The 14,972-nt window shown below is 44.5% G+C and overlaps 1 protein-coding gene across 2 annotated transcripts; it reads right to left on the bottom strand.

The window, feature by feature from the left end:
- Positions 1-356: 356 nt before the first annotated feature.
- On the bottom strand, positions 357-2,177 carry LOC125510150 (F-box protein At1g53790-like). 2 transcript variants are annotated; one of them, XM_048675245.1, is made up of 3 exons: positions 2,030-2,177; positions 1,066-1,933; positions 357-934 (listed from the first exon to the last, which is right to left on the bottom strand). In XM_048675245.1, exons 2-3 carry the CDS (start codon positions 1,929-1,931, stop codon positions 928-930), a joined length of 873 nt encoding a protein of 290 aa, XP_048531202.1. In that variant the 5' UTR covers positions 1,932-1,933; positions 2,030-2,177; the 3' UTR covers positions 357-927. The 2 variants fall into 2 exon arrangements, with proteins under 2 accessions (XP_048531202.1, XP_048531201.1); XM_048675244.1 differs by having other exon boundaries at positions 357-1,933.
- Positions 2,178-14,972: the final 12,795 nt, after the last annotated feature.

Here is a 14,972-nt window from a genome sequence, read left to right as displayed (position 1 = left end):
GAAAAGAGAACCTATAAATTAACACGGCCAGAGATTACATGAACTTCTTTTCAAATATTCATGCAGTATGAGCAGCCCACAGATCAGTGTCCTGGATTCCCTAGCTAAGAGCAGCAAATAGATCAATCATGAGTTCGTAAAAAAAATCCCTTCACAACTGGAGCCGGCTACAAGCACAAAATTCAGTAAAAGACCGTGACAAGAAAACAGCCTCAAGACAGAAGAATAACATTGAAACAAAAGATGTGACTCAGCGTGACACCAACGTACACCAGGTAGTATTGAACATTCAACGACAACATAAATGTGAGACAATCATTATCTGTTCGAAGAAAGGAACAGATTATGCATTCATGTACTCATATGTTGCATTAGGAGCAGCATATTATATTTTGAAACACCGCATTCTGAAGCTTGTTTATCACAAACTGGCTATAGCTATATAGCAACTTATTGACCAAACTCCTGAAAATGCCATACACAATGGCAAATCTTCTCATGCAAAACGTTACCGCAGATTGCGATAATAAACTTTAATTGGAAGGCACAAAAGTACTTCTTCATCGATGCATGCATCAGTACACTGTCTCACTAATTGTTCACATTACGACATAAGGTAAACAGCCAGTACGATGAATTATTCACCTCATTAGCGACAGCTACTCTATAAACTCAGCAGGCTTCCTGTGTAAATGCCAATTGAACTGGGGTCTCTCAGTTTTAGTTCATCAGTACATATGCCATTCCTTGGAGATCATAACATGGCAGAAATCCCTCTCCTTGCTCTCCACCACTTAATATACCTTCTAGGCCTTCCATCCCACTGAAGAAAATTCTCTCATAGTGTCATCTAACATGAGAAAAGGATACCAAAAAAGCCTAGCAACATGTGAAGGCAAGCTGTATTTCTTGACCCAGATACCTTTCTCAAAATCTGTCAAAAACCACAAGACCATAGATACGTTATGAATATTATGAACCATAACTAAGCAAGGGTTCAACTCAGCCAATGATAACCCTTGTTCAATTTCGAAGACACTGTATTCCCCGTTCTCTTGCACAAACCTCTGCAGCTGTTCTGGACCATGTAGAACACCCATCCACTCCTCTGTGTCAAGGTTGAACGAAGCTACGCTACCAGGTTCAATTGTAAAAACCTCAGTTTCATAATAGGAGGAGCAAAATTCCATCAGGAAGTACACCACCCCATCGACGACCGCACATCTCATCTTGTGACTGGTACAGATATAGGACGGAGGGTACTGCTTTCTCCTCCAGCTTCCATGGTTGGTGTCAACAAAGGTGATAACCTCACATACCTTCCGGTCATCAACTGTAGAGATGCGGAGCGCTTTGTACTCCCTGATAGAGGAGACCTGCCCAAAAGCAAACGACTCATCTCGGCAGTCCCATTCCTTTATTCCCTTCACCTCTAGCTCATGCGCAATTTCCTCGGAGAAGCCCATTGGCAAGTCGATGGTAGCTCCGGTGGCTGGGTTCAGCACCCAGAAGGACCCAGACAGGGCATTCCTGTTGAAACAGACGAGGTCTAGCCGCGTGCGCACAACACAGATGCTATCGTTCTTGCTTGTGAACCGGCCAATGGGATCACCGGACTTGTTCACCCCAACAATCTCATACCTGGTGCTTGGAATCCGCTTCACGACGTTGCCCGACAAATCCGAAATCGCAACGCCGCTAACTCCACTGCCGTCGCGGTAGCCCATGGCGAGGAGCGGGGGAGCCGTGTGGTGGCGGGACGTGTGAGCCGTGACGAAGGGCGGGTCGGAGGTGAGGGAGCGCCAGGAGGGGCAGACAACGCGGAGGCGGCAGAGCTCCTTGGCCGGGATGCGGAGGAGGACCTCGTACAGCACGTCCGCGGGCAGGTCACCGGAGCTGGAGATGGTTGGGCGCGGCCTCGAGGGCGACATCGCTGCGGTAAATAGACGGCGTGAGCAAGCGAGGGAGCCAAATTGACGATGGATTCAGATGGGGTTGCGTGCCGAGGAGACGGAGGAGTTGGTCTTACCAAGAGCGCTGGCGGTGGGCAGGCAATCGCCGGAGACGAGAATGCCGGAGGGGAAAGTGGCCGCCGCACTGGTCGAGGGTTTCGGCCTTTGGACAGCAAGGAAGAAGGGTCCCGACTCCCGACCGAACTCAACCAAAATGGGCCTCAGCCTTCACTGCCTTTTGCGACCCGAGAAGTTATGGCCCAACGCTTGGTTGTGTTCGCGTTTTCTTTCTCTTCTTTTTGCGACCCAAGAATTCTTGGCTGATGCTGCGTCTCTTGCTGCAGCAGCTGCCAAGCTCAACTTGACCTAAGCCACCGTCTTCACTCTTCTTTAAAATATTCGGATAACTAGCATTGATCTTGTATTCAAAAAGAAAGTTTGGACCCCTATGCACATAGTTTACGCCACAAAAGCCATGCTAAACGCTGGTTTAAAGGAGAATACCGAGGAAGATGGAAAGAAAAACTGTATCAAATTCAAAAAGGAAAAACATGCACAAAATTGTATTTACGAATATGTTGATGTGGCCTTTAATCCAGCCGTGGCAGGAAATGAGGCATTATTTGGAGTGCTCCTAAAAATGAATATTCTAATCATTCGATTTTCAGTCAAGCGGCAGTCCGAATATTTATTATATTTTGCAGCAGAAGCTATGGGTTTACTGTTAGGAAAAAACTTAGGGTTTAAGCATACCCTCTATTCCTCCGCCTTATCGGTGGTGCCGCTGTCTTCCTCCCTCTCGCGATCAGGATGCCCCCCCTCCCCCTCCCCGACGCCCTCTCCCCCGGCCATCACCGGTGTGCGTCACCCGGCAAGGCCCAGGCGCCCCCTGCTTTTCCCCTCTCGAAGGTGCTAGGGAAATCCTAGGACATATCCGGGCAGCAGCGTCGTCGTCGTCGTCGTCGCATTCCTTCTTGAAGTTGTTGCTTGATACGCGGCATTTCGGAGTACTAGGAGTGTGGTGGGACAACTCCGGAGGGCGCAACGGTGGTTGGTCATCCGTGTTTCGTTGAGTTGCCGTTGTTGGCATTAGTTTCTCTTTTCTTTTGGGCTTGATGTGTTGTTTGCCCCAGCAGGTGTTCCGTGTGGTTGCTAGGGGTAAGCCTATTTCGAGAGAGGATGGGGCCTACTTATACTGCTAAATCTAGAGTCGATAAGCTTCCAAGTTTAAACTAACCTGTTTCCAAATAGAGTCCAGGTGCGATTAACAACTAGAATATAATTCACCTTTAATTGAACACTACTAGACACATGTGAGTTGTGCGCTAATGACTAATTATGTAGAGTCAGGGATGTATTTTGACCATCAACCTAGTTCCCTTCTAATTAATTGTTCCCACGTAATATTTCCAATATATGTATACTGTATTCCAATATTAGTCGACCAGCCTCATCAAGCAAACCCTTAAGTATATAATCCAGCAAGAATTAATTCCAGCATTGATATTACAATGTCGACTAGCTTATAGACATTAATTACATCAATAAGCAACTCCATCTATCAAAGATAATAATTCCGTGCTTACACAGAGCATGTTTGCACAAAGAGGTTCATGAATAATTAACAAGCAATATTTGGATATAGTTGAAGGGCACAAATTCGTACATTTACTTCTCACTGCTTCGGCTATCAAGGCCTTGGGTTCGAACTCAATTTCCTTCTTTTCTTGTTGCGGGACATTGGTTGATGCTGTTGAAGCAAGGAATTTACTTGAAAATCCACGACATTGGAGGATCATACCTCTACTTGCAGATTTCTTCAACATTGCTTCACGCCACAACTCTTTCAAAGGTCACACACATTCCCGGGATCAACAATCTCCTTGCCCACTCTCTAGCCAAGAAGGCTTTCTTATGCAGATCTTCCTGTAGTAGCTCTTTCCTTTGCAGTAGAGCCTCCTGTGAGAATAGCTGGAAGCGCGTGCGTTATGCAGGGGCGTGTTGCATGTTATAAAGGCCTAGGCCGGCGGCTTATAAGTAGTTAGGATTAGGTTAGGTGTGGATTGATCTCCAAGCTAACTATATGATCATATCTCAACGACCTAACCTATCGTAACAATATACAACACATGTACACCACGCCCTAAGCTCACCACGGTTCATAACAACACCGTGACATACATTACAATGTTTAACACTCCCCCTCAATCACAACTGTCTAAGTTGAGATTGCGTCTGAAAACCTCCAGCTGCCGCAGTGATAGTGGCTTAGTGAAGCCATCCGCTACTTGATCACCAGTAGGAACAAACCGAATATTCAGAAGCTTGTTTGCAACCCGTTCACGAACAAAATGATAATCAATTTCGATGTGCTTTGTCCTAGCATGAAAAACAGGGTTGGCAGTGTTGGGTTTCGTAGTAATTTCAAAAAAATTCCTACGCACACGCAAGATCATGATGATGCATAGCAACGAGGGGGGAGAGTGTTGTCTACGTACCCTTGTAGACCGCAACGGAAGTGTTGACGCAATGTAGAGGAAGTAGTCGTACGTCTTCCGATCCGACCGATCCAAGCACCGTTACTCCGGCACCTCCGAGTTCTTGGCACACGTACAGCTCGATGACGCTCCCCGGGCTCCGATCCAGCAAAGCTTCGGGGATGAGTTTCGTCAGCACAACGGCGTGGTGACGATGATGATGTTCTACCGACGCAGGGCTTCTCCTAAGCACTACTACGATATGACCGAGGTGGAATATGGTGGAAGGGGCACCGCACACGTCTAAGGAACGATCACGAAGATCAACTTGTGTGTTCTAGGGTGCCTCCCTGCCTCCGTATATAAAGGATCCAAGGGGGGGTGCGGCCGGCCTAGAGGAGGCGCGCAGGAGGAGTCCTGCTCCTACCGGGAGTAGGACTCCCCTCCCGTTCCTTGTCCAACTAGGAGAGGTGGAGGGAGAGAAGGAAAAGGGGGGGCGCCGCCCCTCCCTCCTTGTCCAATTCGGACTAGGGGGAGAGGGGGCGCGCGGCCTGCCCTGGCAGCCCCTTCCTCTTCTCCACATTAGGCCCATAAGGCCCATTAACCCCCCGGTGCTCCGGTTTTATCCGAAACTTCCCCGGAACCCTTCCGGTGTCCGAATATAGTCGTCCAATATATCAATCTTTATGTCTCGACCATTTCGAGACTCCTCGTCATGTCCGTGATCACATCCGGGACTCCGAACTAACTTCGGTACATCAAAATGCATAAAATCATAATAATTGTCATCGTAACGTTAAGCGTGCGGACCCTACGGTTCGAGAACAATGTAGACATGACTGAGACAAATCTCCGGTCAATAACCAATAGCGGGACCTGGATGCCCATATTGGCTCCTACATATTCTACGAAGATCTTTATCGGTCAGACCGCATAACAACATACGTTGTTCCCTTTTGTCATCGGTATGTTACTTGCCCGAGATTCGATCGTCGGTATCCAATACCTAGTTCAATCTCGTTACCGGCAAGTCTCTTTACTCGTTCCGTAATACATCATCTCGCAACTAACTCATTAAGTTGCAATGCTTGCAAGGCTTATGTGATGTGCATTACCGAGAGGGCCCAGAGATACCTCTCCGACAATCGGAGTGACAAATCCTAATCTCGAAATACGCCAACCCAACATCTACCTTTGGAGACACCTGTAGAGCTCCTTTATAATCACCCATTTACGTTGTGACGTTTGGTAGCACACAAAGTGTTCCTCCGGCAAACGGGAGTTGCATAATCTCATAGTCATAGGAACATGTATAAGTCATGAAGAAAGCAATAGCAACATACTAAACGATCGGGTGCTAAGCTAATGGAATGGGTCATGTCAATCAGATCATTCACCTAATGATGTGATCCCGTTAATCAAATAACAACTCTTTGTCTATGGTTAGGAAACATAACCATCTTTGATTAACGAGCTAGTCAAGTAGAGGCATACTAGTGACACTCTGTTTGTCTATGTATTCACACATGTATTATGTTTCCGGTTAATACAATTATAGCATGAATAATAAACATTTATCATGAAATAAGGAAATAAATAATAACTTTATTATTGCCTCTGGGGCATATTTCCTTCAGTCTCCCACTTGCACTAGAGTCAATAATCTAGATCACATCACCATGTGATTAACTTCGATAGTTCACATCATCATGTGATTAACACCCATAGTTCACATCGCCATGTGACCAATACCCAAAGGGTTTACTAGATTCAGTAATCTAGTTCACATTGTTATGTGATTAACACCCAAAGAGTACTAAGGTGTGATCATGTTTTGCTTGTGAGAGAATCTTAGTCAACGGGTCTGCCACATTCAGATCCGCATGTATTTTGCAAATTTCTATGTCAATAATGCTCTGCTTGGAGCTACTCTAGCTAATTGCTCCCACTTTCAATATGTATCTAGACCGAGACTTAGAGTCTTCTAGATCAGTGTCAAAAACTTGCATCGACGTAACCCTTTACGACGAACCATTTTTGTCACGTCCATAATCTAGAAACATATCCTTATTTCACTAAGGATAATTCTGACCGCTGTCCAGTGATCTACTCCTAGATCACTATTGTACTCCCTTGCTAAATCAGTGCAGGGTATACAATAGATCTGGTACACAGCATGGCATACTTTATAGAACCTATGGCCAAGGCATAGGGAATGACTTTCATTTTCTTTCTATCTTCTGCCGTGGTCGGGCTTTGAGTCTTACTCAACTTCACACCTTGTAATACAGGCAAGAACTCTTTCTTTGACTGCTCCATTTTGAATTACTTCAAAATCTTGTCAAGGTATGTACTCATTGGAAAAACTTATCAAGCGTTTTGATCTATCTCTATAGATCTTGAAGCTCAATATGTAAGCAGCTTCACCGAAGTCTTTCTTTGAAAAACTCCTTTCAAACACTCCTTTATGCTTTACAGAATAATTCTACATTATTTCCGATCAACAATATGTCATTCACATATACTTATCAGAAATGCCGTAGTGCTCCCACTCATTTTCTTGCAAATACAGGCTTCACCGCAAGTCTGTATAAAACTATATGCTTTGATCAACTCATCAAAGCGTATATTCCAACTCCGAGATGCTTTCACCAGTTCACAGATGGATCGCTGGAGCTTGCACATTTTGTTAGTACCTTTCGGATTGACAAAACCTTCTAGTTGCATCGTATACAACTCTTCTTCAATAAATCCATTAAGGAATTCAGTTTTGTTTATCCATTTGCCAGATTTCATAAAATGCGGCAATTGCTAACATGATTCGGACAGACTTAAGCATAGATACGAGTGAGAATCTCTCATCGTAGTCAACACCTTGAACTTGTCGAAAAACCTTTTGCGACAATTCTAGCTTTGTAGATAATAACACTACTATCAGCGTCCGTCTTCCTCTTGAAGATCCATTTATTTTTATGGCTTTTCGCTCATCGGGAAAATACATCAAAATCCATACTTTGTTCTCATACATGGATCATATCTCAGATTTCATGGCCTCAAACCATTTCGCGGAATCTGGGCTCATCATCGCTTCCTCATAGTTCGCAAGTTCGTCATGGTCTAGTAACATGACTTCCAGAACAGGATTACCGTACCACTCTGGTGCGGATCTTACTCTGGTTTACCTACGAGATTCGATAGTAACTTGATCTGAAGTTACATGATCACCATCATTGTCTTCCTTACTAATTGGTGTAGTAGTCACAAGAACAGATTTCTGTGATGAACTACTTTCCAATAAGGGAGAAGGTACAATTACCTTATCAAGTTTTCTACTTTCCTCCCACTCACTTCTTTCGAGAGAAACTCCTTCTCTAGAAAATTTCCGAATTTAGCAACAAAAGTCTTGCCTTCGGATCTGTGATAGAAGGTGTATCCAATAGTTTCCTTTGGATATCCTATGAAGACACATTTCTCCGATTTGGGTTTGAGCTTATCAGGTTGAAACTTTTTCACATAAGCATTGCAACCTCAAACTTTAAGAAACAACAGCTTAGGTTTCTTGCCAAACCATAGTTCATACGGTGTCGTCTCAACGGATTTAGATGGTGCCCTATTTAACGTGCATACAGCTGTCTCTAATGCATAACCCCAAAACGATAGTGGTAGATCGGTAAGAGACATCATAGATCGCACCATATCTAATAAAGTATGGTTATGACGTTCGGACACACCATTACATTGTGGTGTTCCAGGTGGCGTGAGTAGTGAAACTATTTCACATTGTTTTTAACTGAAAGCCAAACTCGTAACTCAAATACTCTTCTCTACGATCAGATCGTAGAAACTTTATTTTCTTGTTACGATGATTTTTCACTTCACTCTGAAATTCTTTGAACTTTTCAAATGTTTCAGACTTATGTTTCATCAAGTAGATATACTCATATCTGCTCAAATCATCTGTGAAGATCAGAAAATAATGATACCTGTCGCGAGCCTCAATATTCATCGGACCACATACATCAGTATGTATGATTTCCAACAAATCTGTTGCTCGCTCCATTGTTCCGAAGAACGGAGCCTTAGTCATCTTGCCCATGAGGCATGGTTCACAAGCATCAACTGATTCATAATCAAGTGATTCCAAAAGCCCATCAGCATGGAGTTTCTTCATGCGCTTTACACCAATATGACCTAAACGGCAGTGCCACAAATAAGTTGCACTATCATTATTAACTTTGCATCTTTTGGTTTCAATATTATGATTATGTGTATCACTACGATCGAGATCCAACGAACTATTTTCATTGGGTGTGTAACCATATAAGGTTTTATTCATGTAAACAGAACAACAATTTATTCTCTTACTTAAATGAATAACCGTATTACAATAAACATGATCAAATCATATTCATGCTGAACGCAAACACCAAATAACACTTATTTAGGTTCAACACTAATCCCGAAATTATAGGGAGTGTGCGATGATGATCATATCAATCTTGGAACCACTTCCAACACACATCGTCACTTCACCCTTAACTAGTCTCTGTTTATTCTGCAACTCCCGTTTCGAGTTACTAATGTTAGCAACTGAACTAGTATCAAATACTGAGGGGTTGCTATAAACACTAGTAAAGTACACATCAATAATATGTATATCAAATATACTTATGTTCACTTTGCCATCCTTCTTATCTGCCAATCACTTGGGGTAGTTCCGCTTCCAGTGACCAGTACCTTTGCAGTAGAAGCACTTAGTCTCAGGCTTAGGACCAGACTTGGGCTTCTTCACTTGAGCAGCAACTTGCTTGCCGTTCTTCTTGAAGTTCCCCTTCTTCCCTTTGCCCTTTTCTTAAAACTAGTGGCCTTGTTAACCATCAACACTTGATGTTTTTCTTGATTTCTACCTTCGTCGATTTCAGCATCACGAAGAGCTTGGGAATTATTTTTGTCATCCCTTGCATATTATAGTTCATCACGAAGTTCTACTAACTTGGTGATGGTGACTAGAGAATTCTGTCAATCACTATCTTATCTGGAAGAATAACTCCCACTTGATTCAAGCGATTGTAGTACTCAGACAATCTGGGCACATGCTCACTAGTTGAGCGATTCTCCTCCATCTTTTAGCTATAGAACTTGTTGGAGACTTCATATCTCTCAACTCAGGTATTTGCTTGAAATATTAACTTCAACTCCTGGAACATCTCATATGCTCCATGACGTTCAAAACGTCTTTGAAGTCCCGATTCTAAGCCATTAAGCATGGTGCACTAAACTATCAAGTAGTCATCATATTGAGCTAGCCAAACGTTCATAACGTCTGCATCTGCTCCTGCAATAGGCTGTCACCTAGCGGTGCATGAAGGACATAATTCTTTTGTGCAGCAATGAGGATAAACCTCAGATTACGGATCCAATCCGCATCATTGCTACTAACATCTTTCAACACAATTTTCTCTAGGAACATATCAAAATAAACACAGGGAAGCAACAACGCGAGCTATTGATCTACAACATAATTTGCAAAATACTACCAGGACTAAGTTCATGATAAATTTAAGTTCAATTTAATCATATTACTTAAGAACTCCCACTTAGATAGACATCCCTCTAATCCTCTAAGTGATCACATGATCCAAATCAACTAAACCATGTTCGATCATCACGTGAGATGGAGTAGTTTCATTGGTGAACATCGCTATGTTGATCATATCTACTATATGATTCACGCTCGACCTTTTCGGTCTCCGTGTTCCGAGGCCATATCTGTATATGCTTGGCTCGTCAAGTATAACCTGAGTATTCCGCGTGTGCAACTGTTTTGCACCCGTTGTATTTGAACGTAGAACCTATCACACCCGATCATCACGTGGTGTCTCAGCACGAAGAACTTTCGCAATGGTGCATACTCAGGGAGAACACTTCTTGATAATTAGTGAGAGATCATCTTATAATGCTTCCGTCAATCAAAGCAAGATAAGATGCACAAAAGATAAACATCACATGCAATCAATATAAGTGATAGGATATGGCCATCATCATCTTGTGCTTGTGATCTCCATATTCGAAGCACCGTCGTGATCACCATCGTCACCGGCGCGACACCTTGATCTCCATCGTAGCATCGTTGTCGTCTCGCCAATATTATGCTTCCACGACTATCGCTACCACTTAGTGATAAAGTAAAGCATTACAGCGCGATTGCATTGCATACAATAAAGCTACAACCATATGGCTCCTGCCAGTTGCCGATAACTCGGTTACAAAACATGATCATCTCATATAATAAAATTTAGCATCATGTCTTGACCATATCACATCATAACATGCCCTGCAAAAACAAGTTAGACGTCCTCTACTTTGTTGTTGCAAGTTTTACGTGGCTGCTACGGGCTTAAGTAAGAACCAATCTTACCTACGCATCAAAACCACAACGATAGTTTGTCAAGTTGGTGCTGTTTTAACCTTCGCAAGGACCGGGCGTAGCCACACTCGGTTCAACTAAAGTTGGAGAAACAGTCACCCGCAGGCCACCTTTGTGCAAAGCACGTCGGGAGAACCGGTCTCGCGTAAGCGTACGCGTAATGTTGGTCCGGGCCGCTTCGTCCAACAATACCGCCGAACCAAAGTATGACATGCTGGTAAGAAGTATGACTTATATCGCCCACAACTCACTTGTGTTCTACTCGTGCATATAACATCAACATATAAAACCTAGGCTCTGATACCACTGTTGGGTTTCGTAGTAATTTCAAAAAATTTCCTACACACACGCAAGATCATGATGATGCATAGCAACGAGAGGGGAGAGTGTTGTCTACGTACCCTTGTAGACCGCAACGGAAGTGTTGACGCAACGTAGAGGAAGTAGTCGTACGTCTTCCGATCCGACCGATCCAAGCACCGTTACTCCGGCACCTCCGAGTTCTTGGCACACATACAGCTCGATGACGCTCCCCGGGCTCCGATCCAGCAAAGCTTCGGGGATGAGTTTCGTCAGCACAACGGCGTGGTGACGATGATGATGTTCTACCGACGCAGGGCTTCACCTAAGCACTACTACGATATGACCGAGGTGGAATATGGTGGAAGGGGGCACCGCACACGGCTAAGGAACGATCACGAAGATCAACTTGTGTGTTCTAGGGTGCCTCCCTGCCTCCGTATATAAAGGATCCAAGGGGGGTGCGGCCGGCCTAGAGGAGGCGCGCAGGAGGAGTCCTACTCCTACCGGGAGTAGGACTCCCCTCCCGTTCCTTGTCCAACTAGGAGAGGTGGAGGGAGAGAAGGAAAAGGGGGGGCGCTGCCCCTCCCTCCTTGTCCAATTCGGACTAGGGGGAGAGGGGGCGCGCGGCCTGCCCTGGCAGCCCCTTCCTCTTCTCCACATTAGGCCCATAAGGCCCAATTAACCCCCCGTTGCTCCGGTTTTATCCGAAACTTCCCCGGAACCCTTCCGGTGTCCGAATATAGTCGTCCAATATATCAATCTTTATGTCTCGACCATTTCGAGACTCCTCGTCATGTCCGTGATCACATCCGGGACTCCGAACTAACTTCGGTACATCAAAATGCATAAACTCATAATAATTGTCATCGTAACGTTAAGCGTGCGGACCCTACGGTTCGAGAACAATGTAGACATGACTGAGACAAATCTCCGGTCAATAACCAATAGCGGGACCTGGATGCCCATATTGGCTCCTACATATTCTACGAAGATCTTTATCGGTCAGACCGCATAACAACATACGTTGTTCCCTTTGTCATCGGTATGTTACTTGCCCGAGATTCGATCGTCGGTATCCAATACCTAGTTCAATCTCGTTACCGGCAAGTCTCTTTACTCGTTCCGTAATACATCATCTCGCAACTAACTCATTAGTTGCAATGCTTGCAAGGCTTAGTGATGTGCATTACCGAGAGGGCCCAGAGATACCTCTCCGACAATCGGAGTGACAAATCCTAATCTCGAAAATACGCCAACCCAACATTTACCTTTGGAGACACCTGTAGAGCTCCTTTATAATCACCCATTTACGTTGTGACATTTGGTAGCACACAAAGTGTTCCTCCGGCAAAAGGGAGTTGCGTAATCTCATAGTCATAGGAACATGTATAAGTCATGAAGAAAGCAATAGCAACATACTAAACGATCGGGTGCTAAGCTAATGGAATGGGTCATGTCAATCAGATCATTCACCTAATGATGTGATCCCGTTAATCAAATAACAACTCTTTGTCTATGGTTAGGAAACATAACCATCTTTGATTAACGAGCTAGTCAAGTAGAGGCATACTAGTGACACTCTGTTTGTCTATGTATTCACACATGTATTATGTTTCCGGTTAATACAATTATAGCATGAATAATAAACATTTATCATGAAATAAGGAAATAAATAATAACTTTATTATTGCCTCTAGGGCATATTTCCTTCAGGCAGAGAGATAGGTAGCACCAAGATTGTCACACCAAAGTGACGCTGCAGGTGGTTGACGAATGCCCAATTCTGTCAGCAGATTTTGTACCCAAATGATCTCAGCAGTGGCATTTGCTAAGGCCTTATACTCAGCTTCAGTACTCGACCTGGACACGGTAGCTTGCTTGCGTGCACTCCAAGAAATCAAGTTACCACCAAAAAAGACTGCAAAGCCCCCAGTGGACCTTCGATCATCAGGACACCCTGCCTAGTCTGCATCTGAAAAGGCACTACACTACTAGGGAAAACCTTATACACAGAATCTTAGCAGCAGGGCGGCATAAAAACAGGCGCTGCTGCTAAGTAGTAGTAGCGCGGCTATGGAAAGCTCGCTACTGGTGCAAACTTAGCAGTAGCGCGTGACGCTTAAACCGCGCTGCTACAAAAATCCACCGACAGTACACAACGACATAAGTTTACCAGTAGCGCGGCGCCAGGGAGCGCGCTGCTGCTAATGCCATAGTAGCAGCGCGCTTTTTTGTCACCTCGCTGCTGCTAATTTTGAAATTATGCACAGGGTTGGCCCGTTTAGCAGTAGCGCATGACAGGAAAGCGCGATGTTGCTACGCTCTTAGCAGCAGCGCGCTTTCTCTCCCGCGCTACTGCTAAGACGCAGCACCCACCACCTTTTCCACCTCCCCTCCCCATCTCTTCTCCTCCCTTTCCCCTACCTCCCACATCCTCCCTCTCTCACTCTTCTTCTTCCTCAATACTTCTCCCCCATTACTCTCCCTCTTCTTCCTACCTTTCTCTCTCTTCATTACTCCTAGCTATAACTACACCACCTCCATTAATTCATCTCCTTTCTCTTTTTCCTCCCCCCCTCCACTAGTTGAAATTGTCTCCTCCCAAATTAGCTAGCTAGGTAGATGTAGCATTTAGTTAAGTGACCTATTTGCCCCCTAACTAGATCTTTCTTTGTCAAGAAGAGCTTTGTGCACTTTTGACCTCCCTACATCATCATCTCCACCGTGTGCTCGATCTCAAGATAGAGGTGTGATTAATATTTCATGCTTTTGCAAAATGGAAATATATGTTCCTATTTTGTATACACACTTAATTAGCCATTATTATGCATGGTTCCAATGATGTAATATATATATGTTCCTATTTTGTATACACACTTAGCCATTATTATGCAAGGGTCCAATGATGTAATATATATGTTCCTATTATGCTGAGGAAAAGAAAAAAGGGAAACTGGTTATAGCAGTAGCGCTTTAGTGAAAAAGAGCTACAGCTAGTCAAGGTAGCAGTAGCGGTTTCTGCAGAAAATCACTATAGCTGCTCGTAATAGTAGTAGCGCGTTTCGTGTAAACGCGCTACTGCTACGTCCACTTAACCCAAAATTCTCCCTCTCCCTGCTTCATCCCGCCTCTTTTCCCCCAAATCCCCACTCTCTCTTCCCCGGCCCCGTCGCACCGCCGCGCCCGCTCCCGACCTCGGCGCGCTCGCCCCCGACCCCGCCGCCCCCGACCCAGGCGCGCTCGCCCCCGGCGCCGGCGCTCGCCCCTGACCCGTCGGCCCTCGCCTCCCTCCTCTGCTTCCTCCCCTCCCAACCTCGGCCGTCGTCGGGCCTGCCTCCTCGCCCTGCACCCTCTGTAAACCACCCCCCTCTCTCTGCTAGCTAGGGTTAATTTACTTAGGTTTTAGTTATGTTAATTAGGTTATCTATTTAGTTATGAATTTAGATAGGTTTCAAAATTTGCTGAATTTATATGCAAATTTGAACTGGACATGTGATATGTGGATATGTCATGTTTTGGACATGTCATGTTTTGGTAAATGATCCGAGTTGCCTATGTTACGCCGGAATGTTGATTCATTTCCGTTCCGGTGAATTTCAGGCGCTCGATATGTCCATTTTTTAGCAAAGGTCATGCCGAAATTTCCCGTGAATAAAGGCATGATTTGTGCTACATAGTTGGCATATCGAGTGCTGGCACATAGATTTCTTTTTTATCTCATTTCTCATTTATTCATACTTTTAGAAATAAATGAGGACACTTAATCATAGGAAACATGTCGAACAACGAAGAAACTGGGCCTTCTGACCAAGA

The sequence above is a fragment of the Triticum urartu genome, chromosome 5 (assembly GCF_003073215.2).
Source record: "Triticum urartu cultivar G1812 chromosome 5, Tu2.1, whole genome shotgun sequence".
In the NCBI taxonomy this organism is placed as follows: Eukaryota; Viridiplantae; Streptophyta; class Magnoliopsida; order Poales; family Poaceae; genus Triticum; species Triticum urartu.
This window is presented reverse-complemented; position numbering and strand designations above follow the sequence as displayed.